Source organism: Coregonus lavaretus (assembly GCF_964263955.1).
Source record: "Coregonus lavaretus genome assembly, chromosome: 23".
Lineage (NCBI taxonomy): Eukaryota > Metazoa > Chordata > Actinopteri > Salmoniformes > Salmonidae > Coregonus > Coregonus lavaretus.
The window spans coordinates 2,071,429-2,096,133 of NC_140010.1; the positions used below are offsets into that span (position 1 = coordinate 2,071,429).

The following is a 24,705-nucleotide window of genomic DNA, read 5'->3' on the forward strand; positions in this document are numbered from 1 at the left end:
ACCGCCATAAAAAAGCCAGACTACGGTTTGTATCTGCACATGGGGACAAAGGTCGTACTTTTTGGAGAAATGTCCTCTGGTCTGATGAAACAGAAATAGAACTGTTTGGCCATAATGACCATCATTATGTTTGGAGGAAAAAGGGGGTGCTTGCAAGCTGACGAACACCATCCAAACTGTGAAGCACAGGGGTGGCAGCATCATGCTGTGGGGGTGCTTTGCTGCAGGAGGGACTGGTGCACTTCACAAAATAGATGGCATCATGAGGAAGGAAAAGTATGTGGATATATTGAAGCAACGTCTCAAGACATCAGTCAGGAAGTTAAAGCTTGGTCGCAAATGGGTCTTCCAAATGGACAATGACCCCAAGCATACTTCCAAACTTGTGGCAAAATGGCTTAAGGACAACAAAGTCAAGGTATTGGAGTGGCCATCACAAAGCCTTGACCTCAATCCTATAGAAAATGTGTGGCCAGAACTGATAAAGGGTGTGTGAGCAAGGAGGCCTACAAACCTGACTCAGTTACACCAGCTCTGTCAGGAGGAATGGGCCAAAATTCACCCAACTTATTGTGGGAAGCTTGTGGAAGGCTACCCGAAACGTTTGACAAGGCAATGCTACCAAATACTAATTGAGTGTATGTAAACTTCTGACCCACTGGGAATGTGATGAAAGAAATAAAAACTGAAATAAATAATTCTCTCTACTATTATTCTGACATTTCACATTCTTAAAATAAAGTGGTGATCCTAACTGACCTAAGACAGGGAATTTTTACTAGGATTAAATGTCAGGAATTGTGAAAAACTGAGTTTAAATGTATTTGGCTAAGGTGTATGTAAACTTCCGACTTCAACTGTAGTCGGCTCGGGGATTCAAACCAGCAACCTTTCGGTTACTGGCCCAACGTGCTTAACCACTAGATTACCTACTGCCCCAACAAATACATTCATTGAGAACAGAGAATAGTAACTATGGTTGAACCATTGACAGTGTACAGCGCCTTCAGAAAGTATTCAGACCCCTTGACTTAGTTCACATCGTGTCGTGTTCCAGCCTGAATTCAAAATGTATTGAATTGATTTTTTTCTCACACATAATGACAAAGTGAAAACATGTTTTTAGAAATCTTTAGCAAATTTACTGAAAATGAAGTACAGAAATCACATTTACATTGGAATATTTTTTATTCTGTACAGGCTTCCTTCTTTTCACTCTGTCATTTAGGTTAGTATTGTGGAGTAACTACAATGTTGTTGATCCATCCTCAGTTTTCTCCTATCACAGCCATTAAACTCTCTAACTGTTTTAAAGTCACCATTGGCCTCATGGTGAAATCCTTCAAATGGTTCCTAGCGTAACCGTCACCATTGGCAGTGTGTTTACCTGTGAGTTGCTGCTGTTCTCCAGAGCATCACTAGAGGGCAGAGCGGAGTACAGGGTCGATGATTCACCCTCCTTGTCCTTGGGATCCAAAGGGCTTTTTGGTCGGTCTGGTAACCTGGCTATAGGACAATAGTTATAATAATACACTGATTGGTCGGTCTGGTAACCTGGCTATAGGACAATAGTTATAATAATACACTGATTGGTCGGTCTGGTAACCTGGCTATAGGACAATAGTTATAATAATACACTGATTGGTCGGTCTGGTAACCTGGCTATAGGACAATAGTTATAATAATACACTGATTGATGACTGAAACAACAGAGCTGCAAAGCATTTCCAAAACATTGGAAGATAAGACAAATTCCATTTATGAAATAAGCAATTATTCAATCATTCAACTTAATTAATTCGATGCCTTGTCAGTAATGGTCGACGCACCCTTATCGAATATGAGTTTGAGCCTCCTGGTTTTACGTTTCTTGTCACAGAACTCCCTCTCGAAGTCTCCCAGCCCCGAGGTGTACTGGTCCCATGAGATGTCTGGCAGCTGAACCACTCTCTGGGGCCGCGGCATGCCTAGCTCCACCTGGGGGTCAGAGGTAAGGGGTCAGAGGTCAGGCAGCTGAACCACTCTCTGGGGCCACGGCATGCCCAGCTCCACCTGGGGGTCAGAGGTAAGGGGTCAGGCAGCTGAACAACTCTCTGGGGCCGCGGCATGCCTAGCTCCACCTGGGGGTCAGAGGTAAGGGGTCAGAGGTCAGGCAGCTGAACCACTCTCTGGGGCCGCGGCATGCCCAGCTCCACCTGGGGGTCAGAGGTAAGGGGTCAGAGGTTAGCAGAAAGAGACCTCATAGAACAAGACATTAACTTACACCAGTACAGATGCAGGAAACATTTGAACCAATTCCTCAAAAGGAGCCTATTATATGCCCTGAAGTTTACATTTTACATTTACATTTTAGTCATTTAGCAGACGCTCTTATCCAGAGCGACTTACAGGAGCAATTAGGGTAAGTGCCTTGCTCAAGGGCACCGACAGATTTTTCACCTAGTTGGCTCGGGGATTAGAACCAGCGACCTTTCGGTTACTGGCACAACGCTCTTAACCACTAAGCTACCTGCTTTCTCTTTGTCAGATCACGTCAAGGCTTACAGCTAAGATGAGCAGCTTCAATCTGCCATATTGTGAGACACAACATCTTGTTTTGGATAAATGGAGAAAGAGATGGCGAGAGAGAGAGCGAGAGAGAGAGAGCGAGAGATGGAGAGAGAGAGAGAGAGACAGAGAGAGATAGCGAGAGATGGAGAGAGAGAGAGCGAGAGATGGAGAGAGAGAGAGCGAGAGATGGAGAGAGAGAGAGCGAGCGAGAGATGGAGAGAGCGAGAGCGAGAGATGGAGAGAGAGAGAGAGACAGAGAGAGATAGCGAGAGATGGAGAGAGAGAGAGCAAGAGATGGAGAGAGAGAGAGCGAGAGATGGAGAGAGAGAGAGCGAGCGAGAGATGGAGAGAGCGAGAGCGAGAGATGGAGAGAGCGAGATGGAGAGAGCGAGAGATGGAGAGAGAGAGAGAGAGATGGAGAGAGAGAGAGAGAGACAGAGAGAGAGAGCAAGAGATGGAGAGAGAGAGAGCGAGAGATGGAGAGAGAGAGAGCGAGAGCGAGAGATGGAGAGAGCGAGATGGAGAGAGCGAGATGGAGAGAGCGAGAGATAGAGATGGAGAGAGAGAGAGAGATGGAGAGATAGAGAGAGATGGAGAGATAGAGAGAGAGATGGAGAGACATAGAGAGAGAGAGAGAGATGGAGAGAGAGAGAGATAGAGAGAGAGAATGGAGAGAGAGAGATGGAGAGATGGAGAGCGAGAGCGAGAGAGAGATGGAGAGAGAGAGAGAGCGAGAGAGAGAGATGGAGAGAGAGAGAGAGCGAGAGAGAGAGATGGAGAGAGACAGAGAGAGGCAGCAAACCGGTTTCTGCTCTACAAAGCTGATGGCCTCTGAGAGGGTTAGGGTTATTTTTATTTATTTAACCTTTATTTAACCAGGAAGGGCTCATTGAGATTTAAAATCTCTTTTTCAAGAGCGTCCTGGCCAAGATAGGCAGCACCAAGTCATTACAAAAAATTACAGACAGACAACATGAAAAACTACAAGTAATCTAGTAAAAACCATTCATGAATTCACAAGAGTATAACAATATCAAAAACAGCAAGATTTTGTTCATTTGTTTATTAAGATCCCCATTAGCTTTTGCAGAAGCCGCAGCTACTCTTCCTGGAGTTATAATGCAACATATACCTGTTATAACAGGTTATAATTGTTACTATGATACAGAACAGTACCTGTTTCTGCAGCTGCTCCACAAAGCTGACGGGGTCTTGGAGAGCTTCTCTCTGTTGTCTGGCCAGACGCTCCAAGTCCAGTATCCCCTGAGTTCTCTGGGCCTCCAATACACCTACAGTCTGGAGTAACCTCTGGTAACTGGTGGAGGGGGAGAGAGGACAACATGCATCAGAGAATACAACCACCAGCACCTGGAGTAACCTCTGGTAACTGGTGGAGGGGGGGCAACAGAGGAGCGGAGATTTGGTCATTTGTTTATTAAGATCCCCATTAGCTTTTGCAGAAGCCGCAGCTACTCTTCCTGGAGTCCTCAAAAAACACAAGACATGACAAGTAACAAAACACTGATAGAAAAAGGGACAGTCACACAAATGTAAAATACAACGATATACAAACAATACAACTCAAATAATGTGTGTCTTAGTGTGTGTGTCTTAATGTGTGTATGTGTGTTCCCTTACAGTCCCTGCCGTTCCATTAGCTGTTTTTTAAAGCTCATTTTGCTGTTTGCTGAGTAAATGGAGATGGAAGGGAGTTCCACGTGATCATGGCTCTGTATAAAGCTGTGCGTTGCCGTGAATTTGTTTTGGACTTAGGGACTGTCCTTGTCTATAACGGTTCTGTACTTTGTCATGTATTTGTACATTTTATGTGGACCCCAGGAAGACTAGATGCTAATGGGGATCCTAATAAACTCAACTCAACTGTGAAGAGACCCCTGGTGGGGGGTCTGATTATGCTATGGAATTTTCACCACAGTAATATTAACTAAACACAAGCAGTTAATCTCTCTTCAACCCTCAACCAGGAAAGACTGGTATGATGGGAAAAGACCAGAACCTGAACAACTAGTACAGTTGATTTGCGTCAAAAAGTATTATTATTTTTTTATAATATTCACAACAACTTTGTCAATATGAATTGCCCAATATAATTGACCATCCAATGTTATACCTAGGAGTTAAGCTTCCTCAACTTGCTCAATGGTCACACCCTTTTATGTACAACTCCAGTTGGGGTTTAGGTCTTAGAGAATGTTTTGAACCAAATGCTTTTAGTTTTAGATGTATTTAAGACCAGTTTATTATTAATCCCCCATTCTGATACTGACTGGAACTCCTTATTTAGAATTTCAGTGACCTCACTGGCTTTGGGCGCTGGCATGTAGAGGTGGAATCATCCACATATAGTTGAAGTCGGAAGTTTACATACACTTAGGTTGGAGTCATTAAAACTCGTTTTTTCAACCACTCCACAAATTTCTTGTTAACAAACTATAGTTTTGGCAAATCGGTTAGGACTACTTTGTGCATGACACAAGTAATTTTTCCAACAATTGTTTACAGACAGATTATTTCACTTATAATTCACTGTATCACAATTCTAAATTGACTGTGCCTTTAAACAGCTTGGAAAATTCCAGAAAATGATGTCATGGCTTTAGAAGCTTCTGATAGGCTAATTGATTTCATATGAGTCAATTGTAGGTGTACCTGAGGATGTATTTCAAGGCCTACCTTCAAACTCAGTGCCTCTTTGCTTGACATCATGGGAAAATCAAAAGAAATCAGCCAAGACCTCAGAAAAAAAATTGTAGACCTCCACAAGTCTGGGTCATCCTTGGGAGCAATTTCCAAACGCCTGAAGGTACCACGTTCATCTGTACAAACAATAGTACTCAAGTATAAACACCATGGGACCACGCAGCCGTCATACCGCTCAGGAAGGAGACGCTTTCTGTCTCCTAGAGATGAACGTACTTTGGTGTGAAAAGTGCAAATAAATCCCAGAACAACAGCAAAGGACCTTGTGAAGATGCTGGAGGAAACAGGTACAAAGGTATCTATATCCACATTAAAATGTGTCCTATAGCGACATAACCTGAAAGGCCGCTCAGCAAGGAAGAAGCCACTGCTCCAAAACCGCTATAAAAAAGCCAGACTACGGTTTGTATCTGCACATGGGGACAAAGGTCGTACTTTTTGGAGAAATGTCCTCTGGTCTGATGAAACAAAAATAGAACTGTTTGGCCATAATGACCATCATTATGTTTGGAGGAAAAAGGGGGTGCTTGCAAGCCGAAGAACACCATCCCAACTGTGAAGCACGGGGGTGGCAGCATCATGCTGTGGGGGTGATTTGATGCAGGAGGGACTGGTGCACTTCACAAAATAGATGGCATCATGAGGAAGGAAAATTATGTGGATATATTGAAGCAACATCTCAAGACATCAGTCAGGAAGTTAAAGCTTGGTCGCAAATGGGTCTTCCAAATGGACAATGACCCCAAACATACTTCCAAACTTGTGGCAAAATGGCTTAAGGACAACAAAGTCAAGGTATTGGAGTGGCCATCACAAATCCTTGACCTCAATCCTATAGAAAATGTGTTTGCAGAACTGATAAAGGGTGTGTGAGCAAGGAGGCCTACAAACCTGACTCAGTTACACCAGCTCTGTCAGGAGGAATGGGCCAAAATTCACCCAACTTATTGTGGGAAGCTTGTGGAAGGCTACCCGAAACGTTTGACCCAAGTTAAACTATTTAAAGGCAATGCTACCAAATACTAACTGAGTGTATGTAAACTTCTGACCCACTGGGAATGTGATGAAAGAAATAAAAGCTGATATAAATAATTCTCTCTACTATTATTCTGACATTTCACATTCTTAAAATAAAGTGGTGATCCTAACTGACCTAAGACAGGGAATTGTTACTAGGATTAAATGTTAGGAATTGTGAAAAACTGAGTTTAAATGTTTTTGGCTAAGGTGTATGTAAACTTCCGACTTCAACTGTACATAGTCATTCTAGCTTTGAGTAAGTGGCAAATCATTTGTAAAAATAGAGAAGAGTAACGGCCCAAGGCAACTGCCCTGAGGGACACCACACTGTACATATCTGATGTTAGAGACGCTTCCATTGAAGAACACTCTCTGGGTTTTATTGGATAAATAACTCTCCAACCATGTGATGGCAGGTGATGTAAAGCCATAGCAAGTGAGTTTCTTCAATAACAATGTATGATCAATAACATCAAAGGATGCACTGAAATCTAAGAATACAGCTCCACCTATCATCTTCTCAATTTCTTTCAACCAACCATCAGTCTTTATGCATGCTGAAAGTCAGTAGTTAACTTATTCTCTGAAAAATAGACACACACTCCTTTAGGTTTTGGTTAAAAATATAGCAAATAGGGGTGGCAATACAGTCTGCTACCATTCTCAATAGTTTCCCATCAAGGTTGTCTGTACCTGGTGGCTTATCATTATGGATAACAATAGTTTTTCCACCTCTCCCACACTAACTTCACCAAATTCAAAACAGCAATCCTTCTCTTTCATTATTAGATTACACAAAAATATGATGGCTCACTGTTCAATGTTGTCATTTCACTTCTGAGTTTTACCACTTTAGTAGTGAAATAGTCATTGAAATTATTGATAATATCAAAAGGTTTTGTTATAAATGACCCGTCAACTTCAATGAACGATGGAGATGAATTGGGTTTTCTGCCCGTGATATCATTTAAGGTTCTCCAAAGTATTTTTCCATTGTGTTTTATGTCATTTACCTTGGTTTGGTAATATAATTACTTATTATTTTCGTTAAGTTGAGTCACAACATTTCTCCAATGTACAGTATGTCAACCAATCAGCTGAGCAGCCTGACTTGTTGGCCACCTCTTTGAACCATGTTTCAGTTCATCATCAATCCAGGGGGCTTTAAAAGTTCTCACAGTTAGTTTAACAGGTGCATGCTGGTCAACAATAGGAATGAATAATTGCACAAAGAAAGAAAGAAAGAAAGAAAGAAAGAAAGAAAGAAAGAAAGAAAGAAAGAAAGAAAGAAAGAAATACATAGGTGGTAGGGGGGAGAGGAGAGAGAGTGAAATACATGGGGGAGAGGAGCGGGAGAGAGAAAGAGAGAAAGAGTGAAATACATGGGGGGAGAGAGAGAGAGGACAACATGCATCATTTAGTTAGACACTTGGGGAGAGCAGACAGGAGAGGGGAGGGGAGGGCTGAGAGAGGACAACATGCATCATTTAGTTAGACACTTGCCATGCATCAGTATCAAACTATCAGCACCTGGACCATGCAGTATTAACTCATCCCAAATGACACCCTACTCCCTATATAGTACATGACCTTTGACCAGGGCCCATAGGGGGACACAGCTTATGTCACAAAGCGGGAGAGGGGGTTAGCAAGCCAACTTTGATATGCAATCATCTGATACTAACATATCCTGCTTTGAGATTCTGTTTTCTTCATGGATGTGCACATACCATTCCCCAAAACAGGTGTAGGTATCATTGTGCTTAGTGCCCCAGATGGCGTACGTCCCAAAGGGAACCCTATTCACTATAGTGCCCCTATGAGCACTGGTCAAAAGTAGTGCACTATTACATTTGGGACGCAGAGGTAGGTTTCACATAGACTCCTCTAACTCTGATATAAACAGAAGTATGACCTTTACACAACCTGAGGCTAAACTGCAACAACCAATGAGCACACAGCAGAAGGTGGAGTGATTGGTCAAAAGCGAGGGGATTGGTCAGTCCACTGAACAGTACTACTACAGGAATCAAGTGATGATATGTTGATGACACTTTTAATTGGACGCACAGAGCCGCAAACAACATTTCCCCACGGGGATAATAAAGTCATTATGTTAATTTGATCTCACTACAGCACCCTGCATCAACAAACAGCCCAATCTCCTCTTCCTCCTTTAGCCCAATCTCCTCTTCCTCCTTTAAAGTGAGCATTCACATTCATTCACTTCCCTCATGGATTTAAAAAGGAATGGATTGGTGTAAAGAATATGGTGGAAACTCCCTCCAGCCATGCTTAGACCAATCCAACACTATCCAATTCTTGAGGAGGAATGACAGAAGTGACAAAGGAGAAAGGACATTATAATAATAGTAATAATATAATAACAATAATAAGTCTATGGCCTAATACAGGTGCTCAGCAGGTCTCCATCCAAGTGGCACCCTAGTCCCTATATAGTAATGATGGCACCCTAGTCCCTATATAGTAATGATGGCACCCTAGTCCCTATATAGTAGTGATGGCACCCTAGTCCCTATATAGTAGTGATAGCACCCTAGTCCCTATATAGTAATGATGGCACCCTAGTCCCTATATAGTAGTGATGGCACCCTAGTCCCTATATAGTAGTGATGGCACCCTAGTCCCTATATAGTAGTGATGGCACCCTAGTCCCTATATAGTAGTGATGGCACCCTAGTCCCTATATAGTAGTGATGGCACCCTAGTCCCTATATAGTAGTGATGGCACCCTAGTCCCTATATAGTAGTGATGGCACCCTAGTCCCTATATAGTAGTGATGGCACCCTAGTCCCTATATAGTAATGATGGCACCCTAGTCCCTATATAGTAATGATGGCACCCTAGTCCCTATATAGTAGTGATGGCACCCTAGTCCCTATATAGTAATGATGGCACCCTAGTCCCTATATAGTAGTGATGGCACCCTAGTCCCTATATAGTAGTGATGGCACCCTAGTCCCTATATAGTAGTGATGGCACCCTAGTCCCTATATAGTAGTGATGGCACCCTAGTCCCTATATAGTAATGATGGCACCCTAGTCCCTATATAGTAGTGATGGCACCCTAGTCCCTATATAGTAATGATGGCAACCTAGTCCCTATATAGTAATGATGGCACCCTAGTCCCTATATAGTAATGATGGCACCCTAGTCCCTATATAGTAATGATGGCACCCTAGTCCCTATATAGTAGTGATGGCACCCTAGTCCCTATATAGTAATGATGGCACCCTAGTCCCTATATAGTAGTGATGGCACCCTAGTCCCTATATAGTAATGATGGCACCCTAGTCCCTATATAGTAGTGATGGCACCCTAGTCCCTATATAGTAGTGATGGCACCCTAGTCCCTATATAGTAATGATGGCACCCTAGTCCCTATATAGTAATGATGGCACCCTAGTCCCTATATAGTAGTGATGGCACCCTAGTCCCTATATAGTAGTGATGGCACCCTAGTCCCTATATAGTAGTGATGGCACCCTAGTCCCTATATAGTAGTGATGGCACCCTAGTCCCTATATAGTAATGATGGCACCCTAGTCCCTATATAGTAATGATGGCACCCTAGTCCCTATATAGTAGTGATGGCACCCTAGTCCCTATATAGTAATGATGGCAACCTAGTCCCTATATAGTAGTGATGGCACCCTAGTCCCTATATAGTAGTGATGGCACCCTAGTCCCTATATAGTAGTGATGGCACCCTAGTCCCTATATAGTAATGATGGCACCCTAGTCCCTATATAGTAGTAATGGCACCCTAGTCCCTATATAGTAGTGATGGCACCCTAGTCCCTATATAGTAGTAATGGCACCCTAGTCCCTATATAGTAGTGATGGCACCCTAGTCCCTATATAGTAATGATGGCACCCTAGTCCCTATATAGTAGTGATGGCACCCTAGTCCCTATATAGTAGTGATGGCACCCTAGTCCCTATATAGTAGTGATGGCACCCTAGTCCCTATATAGTAATGATGGCACCCTAGTCCCTATATAGTAATGATGGCACCCTAGTCCCTATATAGTAGTGATGGCACCCTAGTCCCTATATAGTAGTGATGGCACCCTAGTCCCTATATAGTAATGATGGCACCCTAGTCCCTATATAGTAGTGATGGCACCCTAGTCCCTATATAGTAGTGATGGCACCCTAGTCCCTATATAGTAATGATGGCACCCTAGTCCCTATATAGTAATGATGGCACCCTAGTCCCTATATAGTAGTGATGGCACCCTAGTCCCTATATAGTAGTGATGGCACCCTAGTCCCTATATAGTAGTGATGGCACCCTAGTCCCTATATAGTAGTGATGGCACCCTAGTCCCTATATAGTAATGATGGCACCCTAGTCCCTATATAGTAGTGATGGCACCCTAGTCCCTATATAGTAGTGATGGCACCCTAGTCCCTATATAGTAGTGATGGCACCCTAGTCCCTATATAGTAGTGATGGCACCCTAGTCCCTATATAGTAGTGATGGCACCCTAGTCCCTATATAGTAATGATGGCACCCTAGTCCCTATATAGTAATGATGGCACCCTAGTCCCTATATAGTAGTGATGGCACCCTAGTCCCTATATAGTAGTGATGGCACCCTAGTCCCTATATAGTAGTGATGGCACCCTAGTCCCTATATAGTATTGATGGCACCCTAGTCCCTATATAGTAATGATGGCACCCTAGTCCCTATATAGTAGTGATGGCACCCTAGTCCCTATATAGTAGTGATGGCACCCTAGTCCCTATATAGTAGTGATGGCACCCTAGTCCCTATATAGTAATGATGGCACCCTAGTCCCTATATAGTAGTGATGGCACCCTAGTCCCTATATAGTAGTGATGGCACCCTAGTCCCTATATAGTAGTGATGGCACCCTAGTCCCTATATAGTAGTGATGGCACCCTAGTCCCTATATAGTAGTGATGGCGCCCTAGTCCCTATATAGTAGTGATGGCACCCTAGTCCCTATATAGTAGTGATGGCACCCTAGTCCCTATATAGTAGTGATGGCACCCTAGTCCCTATATAGTAATGATGGCACCCTAGTCCCTATATAGTAGTGATGGCACCCTAGTCCCTATATAGTAGTGATGGCACCCTAGTCCCTATATAGTAATGATGGCACCCTAGTCCCTATATAGTAGTGATGGCACCCTAGTCCCTATATAGTAGTGATGGCACCCTAGTCCCTATATAGTAGTGATGGCACCCTAGTCCCTATATAGTAGTGATGGCACCCTAGTCCCTATATAGTAGTGATGGCACCCTAGTCCCTATATAGTAGTGATGGCACCCTAGTCCCTATATAGTAGTGATGGCACCCTAGTCCCTATATAGTAGTGATGGCACCCTAGTCCCTATATAGTAGTGATGGCACCCTAGTCCCTATATAGTAGTGATGGCACCCTAGTCCCTATATAGTAATGATCCAACCCAATCCAACCCAGTCTAACCCAGTCCAACCCAGTCCAACCTAGTCCAACCCAGTCCAACCTAGTCCAGCCCAGCAGCCTGCATGGACCTGACTTCCCAGCACTGCTGGGTGCGTCCCAAATGACCCCCTATTCCCTACAGAGTGCACTACTTTTGACCAGGGCCCAATAGTGCACTATGGAATAGGGTGCCGTTTGGGACCCTACTCCTCTGATCCCATCTCACTCTAGCTGGCAACCTGAATCATATTACCAAAGGTATGTTACATGGTACTCCCTAATGGTCAATTCTATTTTCCAAACCCTGGTGCCCTCAGATTGGACAGGTTCTATTTCAGGAGGTTAGAATCAGTCGGTCAGGTTCCTGTTCCTCCCAAAGGAGTCGATTCCAATGGAAGATATGAAAACTGCTGTTTTCAATTAGGATTTTTCAAGTCTTGAATTGGAATTTCAAGTCACACCCTGAAATTGAAACGTAATAGAGCTCGCTAGCATGTAGTCCTAAAACCCGGAAATGAATTACCTCTGGTTCGTTCAAACATTCCTATGGGGAAAATGAATGGGGAAATACGGCTTTGGGATAAACAAAGAAAATAACTAACCCCCCCACTACCATCATCACCACCGACCAACTACCCTGTCATCACTAACCCCCCACTACCATTATCACCACCGACCAACTACCCTGTCATCACTAACCCCCCCACTACCATTATCACCACCGACCAACTACCCTGTCATCACTAACCCCCCACTACCATTATCACCACCGACCAACTACCCTGTCATCACTAACCCCCCCCACTACCATTATCACCACCGACCAACTACCCTGTCATCACTAACCCCCCACTACCATTATCACCACCGACCAACTACCCTGTCATCACTAACCCCCCCACTACCATTATCACCACCGACCAACTACCCTGTCATCACTAACCCCCCACTACCATTATCACCACCGACCAACTACCCTGTCATCACTAACCCCCCACTACCATTATCACCACCGACCAACTACCCTGTCATCACTAACCCCCCACTACCATTATCACCACCGACCAACTACCCTGTCATCACTAACCCCCCCCACTACCATTATCACCACCGACCAACTACCCTGTCATCACTAACCCCCCACTACCATTATCACCACCGACCAACTACCCTGTCATCACTAACCCCCCACTACCATTATCACCACCGACCAACTACCCTGTCATCACTAACCCCCCACTACCATTATCACCACCGACCAACTACCCTGTCATCACTAACCCCCCCCACTACCATTATCACCACCGACCAACTACCCTGTCATCACTAACCCCCCACTACCATTATCACCACCGACCAACTACCCTGTCATCACTAACCCCCCACTACCATTATCACCACCGACCAACTACCCTGTCATCACTAACCCCCCCCACTACCATTATCACCACCGACCAACTACCCTGTCATCACTAACCCCCCACTACCATTATCACCACCGACCAACTACCCTGTCATCACTAACCCCCCACTACCATTATCACCACCGACCAACTACCCTGTCATCACTAACCCCCCACTACCATTATCACCACCGACCAACTACCCTGTCATCACTAACCCCCCACTACCATTATCACCACCGACCAACTACCCTGTCATCACTAACCCCCCACTACCATTATCACCACCGACCCACTACCCTGTCATCACTAACCCCCCCACTACCATTATCACCACCGACCAACTACCCTGTCATCACTAACCCCCCACTACCATTATCACCACCGACCCACTACCCTGTCATCACTAACCCCCCACTACCATTATCACCACCGACCCAGTTATAACATCTGAGATGACCAATGATCGTGTGTGTTGAGAGGGGTGGTGCCAGCAGCCAGCAGCCAGCCACACTAACACAAAGACACCAGACAGTAGGAGCCTATATAATCTACTGAAGGAAAAACCTGCAGTCAATCCAATGGAAACCATTTTTAGTATTTTCCAGTGAGTCAGGGCTCTAGAGTGTTATCATTTTGCGCACATACGCCCCTAAATATTTTACTGTGCTACATGGAATTTTTATTTAGGAGCACCAGTGCCCCTAGGAAAAACAACGATTTTGTAATGGCTGGCAATTCTCATTAATACCTAGAATATTTTTAATTGTGCTCCTAAAATGTATTTATGTGCTCCTACATTTTTCAACTTAGAAGCACCTGTGCTCCTTGTAAAAACTTCAGTGTAGAGCCCTGTGAGTGCAGGGTTTTCCTTTTCTACATTATACCCCTTTTACAACCCTGCTTCCAAATACCTTTTACAACCCTGCTTCCAAAGACCTTTTACAACCCTGCTTCCAAAGACCTTTTACAACCCTGCTTCCAAAGACCTTTTACAACCCTGCTTCCAAAGACCTTTTACAACCCTGCTTCCAAAGACCTTTTACAACCCTGCTTCCAAAGACCTTTTACAACCCTGCTTCCAAAGACCTTTTACAACCCTGCTTCCAAAGACCTTTTACAACCCTGCACCCAAATACCTTTTACAACATTGCACCCAGACCTTTTACAACCCTGCTACCCAAGACCTTTTACAAGCCTTCTCGCAGACCTTTTACAACATTGCACCCAAATACCTTTTACAACCCTGTTCCCAGACCTTTTACAACATTGCACCCAAATACCCTTTACAACCCTGCTCCCAGACCCTTTACAACCCTGCACCCAAATACCTTTTACAACCCTGCTCCCAGACCCTTTACAACCATGCTCCCAAATACCTTTTACAACTCTGCACCCAGACCTTTTACAACCCTGCTACCCAATACCTTTTACAACCCTTCTCGCAGACCTTTTACAACCCTTCTCGCAGACCTTTTACAACCCTGCACCCACAGACCTTTTACCTTCCTGCTCCCAAATACCTTTTACAACCCTGCTTCCAGACCTTTTACAACCCTGCACCCACAGACCTTTTACAACCCTGCACCCACAGACCTTTTACAACCCTGCACCCAAAGACCTTTTACAACCCTGCACCCAAAGACCTTTTACAACCATGCTTCCAAAGACCTTTTACAACCCTGCACCCAAATACCTTTTACAACCCTGCTTCCAAATACCTTTTACAACCCTGCACCCAAAGACCTTTTACAACTCTGCACCCAAATACATTTTACAACCCTGCAACCAAAGACCCTTTACAACCCTGCACACAGACCTTTTACAACCCTACACCTAAAGACCTTTTCACAAGTACTATGGAGTTGAGCACAATCATTCTTGATTCTAAAGATGGGGTGTCAAACTCAGTTCCTGGAGGGACCGCGTCGCGTGTCTGTCTAAATGAAGACCTAGACAACCAGGTGAGGAGGGTTCCTGACTAATCAATGAAGACCTAGACAACCAGGTGAGGGGAGTTCCTGACTAATTAATGAAGACCTAGACAACCAGGTGAGGAGGGTTCCTGACTAATCAATGAAGACCTAGACAACCAGGTGAGGAGGGTTCCTGACTAATCAATGAAGACCTAGACAACCAGGTGAGGAGGGTTCCTGACTAATCAATGAAGACCTAGACAACCAGGTGAGGAGGGTTCCTGACTAATCAATGAAGACCTAGACAACCAGGTGAGGGGAGTTCCCTACTAATCAATTACCTTAACTGATCAATCAAGTACAAAGGAGAAGCAAAAACCTGCAGAAACTCGGCCCTCCAGGAATTGAGCTTGCCAGTTGACACCCCTATTGTGAGGACTATAATCTAGATATAATCCCAGGAACTCCCACTACGCACTCTTTGTTGTGTTTGAGCACCAGGTGGTCCGACTCAAAGTAATACACATCTGGTTCCTCCTCCTCCTCCTCCTTCTCCTCCTCCTCCTGCTCCTGGCTTCTTCCTCCCAGCACCTCCTTACTGGGTGCCCAGGCCCCTTCTCGGAGCTCCTCGTAGTCCCGACCGCCCACCCTGTCCTCGTAGTCCCGACCGCCCGCCCCTGCCCTGTCCTCGTAGTCCCGACCGCCCGCCCTGTCCTCGTAGTCCCGACCGCCCGCCCCTGCCCTGTCCTCGTAGTCCCGACCGCCCGCCCTGTCCTCGTAGTCCCGACCGTCCGCCCCTGCCCTGTCCTCGTAGTCCCGACCGTCCGCCCCTGCCCTGTCCTCGTAGTCCCGACCGTCCGCCCCTGCTCTGTCCCAGTCATCCCCACCGGCCCCCTGCTCCATGGGAACCGACGGAAGAGATGGGAGAGACCCTCCCCTGGCCTGGGTGCTGGAGAGTCCTGAGGAGGGGGTAGAAGTAGCCTGGGTGGTGTCCAGATCCAGCCTGCGACAGGCTCCCTCCACCCTCTCCCTGCTCACCTCCACCCCTTCTCTCAGAGGGCCGTTGTCCCGGAGAGGGTCCCTGGGAGGGGAGCAGGGTTTGGGGGAGGAGGGGGCCCCAGCCTTGCCCCCACCGAAGGCAGCCCTCCGGGGCGAAGTCCTCAGGGTGTATCGGTGTTCGTGGGGTTCGGTGAAGGACGGGGGCGAAGTGCCGGAGACAGAAGGGGTGCAAGGGGGGTCTGAGGGGGTCGGGGGGGCTAGCAGAGGCATGGTGGAATCTCCTGAGTTGTTGATGTTGTTGTTTATGTTGTTGATACTGGTGGCAACAGCATCCTGCACCAGCGGCGTGAGATGCCAACCATTACTTCCCCCGCTGCTGCTCTCCTCCTCCTCCTCCTCCTCCTCCTCCTCCTCCTCGGTCGCTGTCACTTCCTCCTCCCGACACACCGAGTCCCCCACTACATCCAACTCCACCTCCTCCTCCCTGACTGACAGGTGTGGCGTGGAGGAGTCCTCTTCAAAGGAGGCCAGAGGAGGAGCAGGTAACTCCCCTGAGTCAGTAACCTCCTCCTCCTCCTGCCCAGGATCAGAGTTTCTAGAAGGCACTATGGGGTCTGGGGGCGAGAGGCAGGGCGTCCCCCTCTGGCTGCCGTTCAGCAGTGCTGGACCGGGACCTGGACAGGTGGTGCTGGTGGCAGTGCTGGGACCCAGGGAGTTTGTCTGAGCATCAGGGCTACTGCTGGTCTGCCCCAGCCCGGTACATGACTTATGGGAGTTGGAGTTCTGGGGCGGAACAGGGGGATTACAGGAAGTGGAGTTCAGGGGCTGCTGACCATGGCCGTCGCTCTCAATATGGCCGCCACTGTCCTCCTCCTCCTCCTCCTCCTCCTCTTTGTTGAGTTTCTGTGGAGAAGATAAAGAGGAGTTTAGGCTGAGCGGGTCGCCTCCTTCACACCTGACAGCCCCCCAGCCTCCTTCACACCTGACAGCCCCCCAGCCTCCCTCCTTCACACCTGACAGCCCCCCAGCCTCCCTCCTTCACACCTGACAGCCCCCAGCCTCCCTCCTCCACACCTGACAGCCCCCCAGCCTCCCTCCTCCACACCTGACAGCCCCCCAGCCTCCCTCCTCCACACCTGACAGCCCCCCAGCCTCCCTCCTCCACACCTGACAGCCCCCCAGCCTCTCTCCTTCACACCTGACAGCCCCCCAGCCTCTCTCCTTCACACCTGACAGCCCCCCAGCCTCCTTCACACCTGACAGCCCCCCAGCCTCCCTCCTCCACACCTGACAGCCCCCCAGCCTCCCTCCTCCACACCTGACAGCCCCCCAGCCTCCCTCCTTCACACCTGACAGCCCCCCAGCCTCCCTCCTCCACACCTGACAGCCCCCCAGCCTCCCTCCTTCACACCTGACAGCCCCCCAGCCTCCCTCCTTCACACCTGACAGCCCCCCAGCCTCCCTCCTTCACACCTGACAGCCCCCCAGCCTCCTTCACACCTGACAGCCTCCCAGCCTCTCTCCTTCACACCTGACAGCCCCCCAGCCTCCTTCACACCTGACAGCCCCCCAGCCTCCTTCACACCTGACAGCCCCCCAGCCTCCCTCCTTCACACCTGACAGCCTCCCAGCCTCCCTCCTCCACACCTGACAGCCCCCCAGCCTCCTTCACACCTGACAGCCCCCCAGCCTCCCTCCTCCACACCTGACAGCCTCCCAGCCTCCCTCCTTCACACCTGACAGCCCCCCAGCCTCCCTCCTTCACACCTGACAGCCCCCCAGCCTCCCTCCTCCACACCTGACAGCCCCCCAGCCTCCCTCCTTCACACCTGACAGCCCCCCAGCCTCTCTCCTTCACACCTGACAGCCCCCCAGCCTCCCTCCTTCACACCTGACAACCCTTCAGCCTCCTTCACACCTGACAGCCCCCCAACCTCCTTCACTGTTCTCCTTGACAGTCGCTGAGGGGGCGCATGAGGATGAGGGGCTGTCAGGTTTGGGGGGGCGCAGAAGAGGGGTTGTCCTCGGATCCCTGCGACTCCCCCGTAACGGGAACACCGTTTGGCCCTTTTGAGGAGCGGAGAGGCATCCCTCCTACCAGCCCCCGTTGTCTCCTTCCCCTCCCCTCACAGTACTCAGCCTTGTCCGAACCCCCACACCCATCACTCTCTCGCTCTGAGCAGGACAGTCCCCTCTTCCTGGGGCTCCTTGGGCTCGCCCATGTCTCCCTGTCCACTGAGGAGGCCTTGTCGTGGGTTACCTTTCCCTGGTGACCCACAGGCGTCTCTGAGCTCCCGGCTTGGGGATCCTGCCTCTTCTTAGGGGAGCGGGGGGCCCTGCTGCCGGGGAGCGGTGACCCCTGACCCTCCTCCGGCTGGGCGATACTGCGGTTCCTGAGAGTCCGGCCACAGAAGTTCTCGTCCAATCCATTGAGCCCGACTGATGACCTTGTGACGCGCGAGGAACGTGACGTGGCCATGCTACGGGGGGGGGGGCTACTGGCGTCTCATGGTGCTGCTCAGTCCGCTGCTGCAGAATGGGGGCACCTGGGAGCATAGAGGAGACAGAGGTTATAAGGCTTCATAAAGGATACATTAGGCTTCATAAGGGATATATTAGGCTTCATAAAGGATACATTAGGCTTCATAAGGGATACATTAGGCTTCATAAGGGATACATTAGGCTTCATAAAGGATACATTAGGCTTCATAAGGGATACATTAGGCTTCCTAAGGGATACATTAGGCTTCATAAAGGATACATTAGGCTTCATAAGGGATATATTAGGCTTCATAAGGGATACATTAGGCTTCATAAAGGATACATTAGGCTTCATAAGGGATACATTAGGCTTCATTAGGGATACATTAGGCTTCATAAAGGATACATTAGGCTTCATAAGGGATATATTAGGCTTCATAAGGGACACAGACTTCATAAGGGACACATTAGGCTTCATAAGGGACACACTAGGCTTCATAAGGGATACACTAGGCTTCATAAGGGACACATTAGGCTTCATAAGGGATACATTAGGCTTCATAAGGGATACATTAGGCTTCATAAAGGATACATTAGGCTTCATAAGGGATACATTAGGCTTCATAAGGGACACATTAGACTTCATAAGGGACACATTAGGCTTCATAAGGGACACACTAGGCTTCATAAGGGACACATTAGGCTTCATAAGGGATACATTAGGCTTCACATCATTCATCTAGGCTTAAGTCCTAAAGGAAACAGACTTAATTAAGAGAGTAGCATCTTCATAAGCAAAACGCACAGCAACTTCTGAAGGGAAACACTGAGGCTAACGCATAACTGAACCAATCAGACTGAGGCTAACGCATAACTGAACCAATCAGACTGAGGCTAACGCATAACTGAACCAATCAGACTGAGGCTAACGCATAACTGAACCAATCAGACTGAGGCTAACGCATAACTGAACCAATCAGACTGAGGCTAACGCATAACTGAACCAATCAGACTGAGTGTTGGGAAATACTGCTTCTATATCAACACTGAGGCTAACGCATAACTGAACCAATCAGACTGAGGCTAACGCATAACTGAACCAATCAGACTGAGGCTAACGCATAACTGAACCAATCAGACTGAGTGTTGGGAGATTCTGACGGACTGACAGAGGAACTTTCATCTAGTGCTGGTTCAAAGAATGGCTGGACTTTTCAAATGTCAGCCCTGCTTTGATGCTTCAGCTTTGACAGCTCTGTGTCTGTCTAGGGATTGAAGGAGACTGTGGCACAAGTCTCCAGCCCAAATGGCCCCTACTCCCTATGTAGTACCCTACTTTTCCCTATGTAGTGCCCTACTTTTCCCTATGTAGTGCCCTCTTTTACTTTTGTAAAAATGGCCATAGGGCTCTGGTCTAAAGTAGTGCACTATATAGGGAATAGGGTGCCATTCTCTGGTCTAAAGTAGTGCACTATATATGGAATAGGGTGCCATTCTCTGGTCTAAAGTAGTGCACTATATAGGGAATAGGGTACCATTCTCTGGTCTAAAGTAGTGCACTATATAGGGAATAGGGTGCCATTCTCTGGTCTAAAGTAGTGCACTATATATGGAATAGGGTTCCATTTGAGACACAACCCTCATCTCTCTGGTCAAGAAGACCCGGGATTCGCATACTACACTGAACAAAAATATGAACGCAACATGCAACAATTTCAAAGAGAAAACCATAGAATTACATATAGTCATTTAAAAGTGCACTATGCAGAAATCACTGCGCCATTTCCAGGTTGCTAAAATTATAATACTTCGCCTAATATCAGTTTATGTGACTAAATAAGCAAGTATAGTTTAGAGAATCATTGTACCGTCTAAACCGCTGTGAAATATATTTTCCATAACCAAAAATATTGTATTTTCAGCTGTTTGAAGCTGGTGTACAAAACCTAAAGCAAAAGACGCAAAACTTAAGAACGGGAAGCATAGAAATATCTCACATAGAACAGATCTACCGCTTCTTAGACTGGCTTTCAATGAGAATGACAGATCTATAACTCACATTTCTATGTGAATTTGGTGGATCGCCCAAAAGGTTACATATTGCAGCTTTTATAGACAAAACCATAGAATGACACAGTCATTTAATAGGATCTCTGTGCACAAAACAACACAGCATAACCACCAACCCAAGAGCAAATCTATGATGTAATGATACCCTGTGGGGTGACTTCCTGTTTACAGACATCAACAGCAGCAACAACATTCCAATCTGCCCAGATTTGAGCCTCCCTTGAGGCAGTGGCAGCGTTACAGATTATCATTTACACTGAACAAAAATAGAAACGCAACATTTTAAAAGATTTTACTGTCTTAGTTAATATAAGGAAATCAGTCAATTGAAATAAATTCATCAGGCCCTAATCTATGGAGTTTACATGACTGGGAATACAGATATGCATCTGTTGGTCACAGATACCTTTTTAAAAAGGTAGGGACGTGGATCAGAAAACAGTCAATATCTGGTGTGAACACCAGTTGCCTCATGCAGCGCGACACATCTCCTTCGCATATACAGTGCATTAGGAAAGTATTCACACCCCTTTTTCCAAATCTACACAGCCCATAATGACAAAGCAAAAACAGGTTTTTAGACATTTTTGCAAATTTGTTAAAAATACATAACTAAAATATGACATTTACATAAGTATTCAGACCCTTTACCCAGTACTTTGTTGAAGCACCTTTGGCAGCAATTACAGCCTCGAGTCTTCTTGGGTATGACGCTACAAGCTTGGCACACCTGTATTTGGGGAGTTTCTCCCATTCTTCTCTGCAGATCCTCTCAAGCTCTGTCAGGTTGGATGGGGAGTGTCGCTGCACAGCTATATTTAGGTCTCTCCAGAGATGTTCGATCGGGTTCAAGTCCGGGCTCTGGCAGGGCCACTCAAGGACATTCAGAGACTTGTCCCGAAGCCACTCCTGCATTGTCTTGGCTGTGTGCTTAGGGTCGTTGTCCTGTTGGAAATTGAACCGTCACTCCAGTCTGAGGTTCTGAGCGCTCTGGAGCAGGTTTTCATCAAGGATCTCTCTGTACTTTGCTCCGTTCATCTTTTCCTCGATCCTGACTAGTCTCCCAGTCCCTGCCACTGAAAAACATCCCCACAGCATGATGCTGCAACCACCATGCTTCACCGTAGGGATGGTGCCAGGTTTCCTCCAGACGTGACGCTTGGCATTCAGGCCAAAGAGTTCAATCTCTGTTTCATCAGACCAGAGAATCTTGTTTCTCATGGTCTGAGAGTCCTTTAGGTGCCTTTTGGCAAACTCCAAGCGGGCTGTCATGTGCCTTTTACTGACGAGTGGCCTCAGTCTGGCCACTCCACCATAAAGGCCTGATTGGTGGAGTGCTGTAGAGATGGTTGTCCTTCTGGAAGGTTCTCCCATCTCCACATAGGAACTCTGGAGCTCTGTCAGAGTGACCATCGGGTTCTTGGTCACATCCCTGACCAAGGCCCTTCTCCCCCGATTGCTCAGTTTGGCCGGGCTGCCAGCTCTAGGAAGAGTCTTGGTGATTCCAAACTTCTTCCATTTAAGAATGATGGAGGCCACTGTGTTCTTGGGGACCTTCAATGCTGCAGACATTTTTTGGTACCCTTCCCCAGATCTGTGCCTTGACACAATCCTGTCTCGGAGCTCTACGGACAATTCCTTCGACCTCATGACTTGGTTTTTGCTCTGACATGCACTGTCAACTGTGGGACCTTATATACAGGTGTGTGCCTTTCCAAATCATGTCAAATCAATAGAATTTACCACAGGTGGACTCCAATTAAGCTGTAGAAACATCTCAAGGATGATCAATGGAAACAGGATGCATCGGAGCTCAATTTCGAGTCTCATAGCAAAGGGTCTGAATACTTACGTAATTGTGATATTTCCGTTTTTTATTTGTAATACATTTGCAACATTTTCTAAAAACCTTTTTTCGCTTTGTCATTATGGGGTATTGTGTGTAGATTTATGAGGATTTTAATTTATTTAATCAATTTTAGAATAAGGCTGTAACGTAACAAAAAGTGGAAAAAGTCAAGGGGTCTGAATACTTTCTGAATGCTCTGTAGTTGATCAGGTGTTGATTGTGGCCTGTGGAATGTTGTCTCACTCCTCTTCAATGGACGTGCCAAGTTGCTGGATATTGGCGGGAACTGGCACACGCGGTTGTACACGTCGATCCAGAGCATACCAAACATGCTCAATGGGTGACATGTCTGGTGAGTATGCAGGCCATGAAAAAACTGGGACATTTTCAGCATCCAGGAAGTGTGTACAGATCCTTGCGACATGGGGCTGTGAATTATCATGCTGAAACATGAGGTGATGGCGGCGAATGAATGGCACGACTATGGGCCTCAGGATCTCTTCACGTCAAATCTCTGTGCCATCGATAAATTGCAAGTGTTCATTGTCCATACCATAACCCCTGAACTCTGTTCACAACGTTGACATCAGCAAACCGCTCGCCCACACGTCTGTCATCTGCCCGGTACAGTTGAAACCGGGATTCATCTGTGAAGAGCACACTTCTCCAGCGTGCCAGTGGCCATCGAAGGTGAGCATTTGCCCACTGAAGTCGGTTACGACGCCGAACTGCAGTCAGGTCAAGACCCTGGTGAGGATGACGAGCACGCAGATGAGCTTCCCTGAGACGGTTTCTGACAGTTTGTGCAGAAATTCTTCGGTTGTGCAAATCCCAGTTTCATCAGCTGTCCGGATGGCTGGTCTCGCAGGTGAATAAGCCGGATGTGGAGGTCCTGGGCTAGCGTGGTGACACGTGGTCTGCGGTTGTGAGGCCGGTTGGATGTACTGCCAAATTCTCTACGACGACTTTAGATGTGGCATATGGTAGAGAAATGAACATTGAATTTTCTGGCAACAGCTCTGGTGGACATTCCTGCATTCAGCATGCCAATTGAACACTACCTCAAAACTTGAGACATCATTGTGTTGTGTGACAACACTGCACATTTTAGAGTGGCCTTTTATTGTTTCCAGCACAAGGTGCACCTGTGTATTGATTATGCTGTTTAATCAGCTTCTTGATTTGCCACACCTGTCAGGGGGATGGATTATCTTGGCAAAGGAGAAACGCTCACTAACAGGGATGTAAACAAATTTGTGCACAAAATTTAGAGAAATACGCTTTTTCTGCGTACGGAACATTTCTGGGATCTTTTATTTCAGCTCATGAATCACGGGACCAAAACTTTACATGTTGCGTTTATATTTTTGTTCAGTGTAACTTTGCTTGCCTAGACATTAACTGATTTGTGTAATCAGGTGTGCAGTGCAGTGGGTAAAAACTCAAACGTGAGTCCCCAGGATCTGCACAAATAAGGGAGATGCAGACTGGTATTAAGGGAAACTACGGCCTCTTCCTCCTGACCAAAGAGGATGTTTTTCCCCCAATTCTTTTCTAAAACAAAACAGATGTTTGTCCGACCTCCTGATTGTAGCTCTTATCAGAGATCGATATCAGAGTGTAAAAAACTGATCTGAGTTGTGGTGGTAAAAGGACTAACTCGCCTGTGTAACTGTTGGTTTGACTTAGGGCTATCGTGGTGGTGTATCCATTAAAACACTGAGATGAGGTTTTAGTCTGAAGAGGTGGCTTAGACTGGAGATGAGGTTTAGACTGATAAGGCACAGACAGTTGTCTTGGTGGTGACACTTGAGAGTGGAGAACGTGCCCATTGGGGCTGGGGCACTGCTGAATGAATGGCTTGAGACGAGCTGGTAGGGACCTGCTAAATGAACGGCTTGAGACGAGCTGGTAGGGACCTGCTGAATGAACGGCTTGAGACGAGCTGGTAGGGACCTGCTGAATGAACGGCTTGAGACGAGCTGGTAGGGACCTGCTGAATGAACGGCTTGAGACGAGCTGGTAGGGACCTGCTGAATGAACGGCTTGAGACGAGCTGGTAGGGACCTGCTAAATGAACGGCTTGAGACGAGCTGGTAGGGACCTGCTGAATGAACGGCTTGAGTCGAGCTGGTAGGGACCATAATGGGACCTGTAGGGCTGGGAACAGACTCCCGTCTACTCTGTAGGAGTTAATAATAAATAATAATAATAATAATAAGCCATTTA

General features: G+C 46.8%; 1 protein-coding gene across 1 annotated transcript in view; it reads right to left on the reverse strand.

The window, feature by feature from the left end:
* LOC311098761 (ZZ-type zinc finger-containing protein 3-like) overlaps positions 1-24,705 on the reverse strand; it is an 84,858-nt gene that overhangs the window by 51,583 nt on the left and 8,570 nt on the right. Inside the window, exons 2-7 of the mRNA XM_084139324.1 lie at positions 18,337-18,622; positions 15,906-16,979; positions 15,556-15,704; positions 3,727-3,865; positions 1,830-1,977; positions 1,388-1,506 (exon numbers count right to left, since the gene is read on the reverse strand). Of these exons, the coding sequence (XP_083995450.1) occupies positions 1,388-1,506; positions 1,830-1,977; positions 3,727-3,865; positions 15,556-15,704; positions 15,906-16,979; positions 18,337-18,555 (1,848 nt within the window). The 5' untranslated portion in view covers positions 18,556-18,622. The remainder of the gene's footprint in view (positions 1-1,387; positions 1,507-1,829; positions 1,978-3,726; positions 3,866-15,555; positions 15,705-15,905; positions 16,980-18,336; positions 18,623-24,705) is intronic.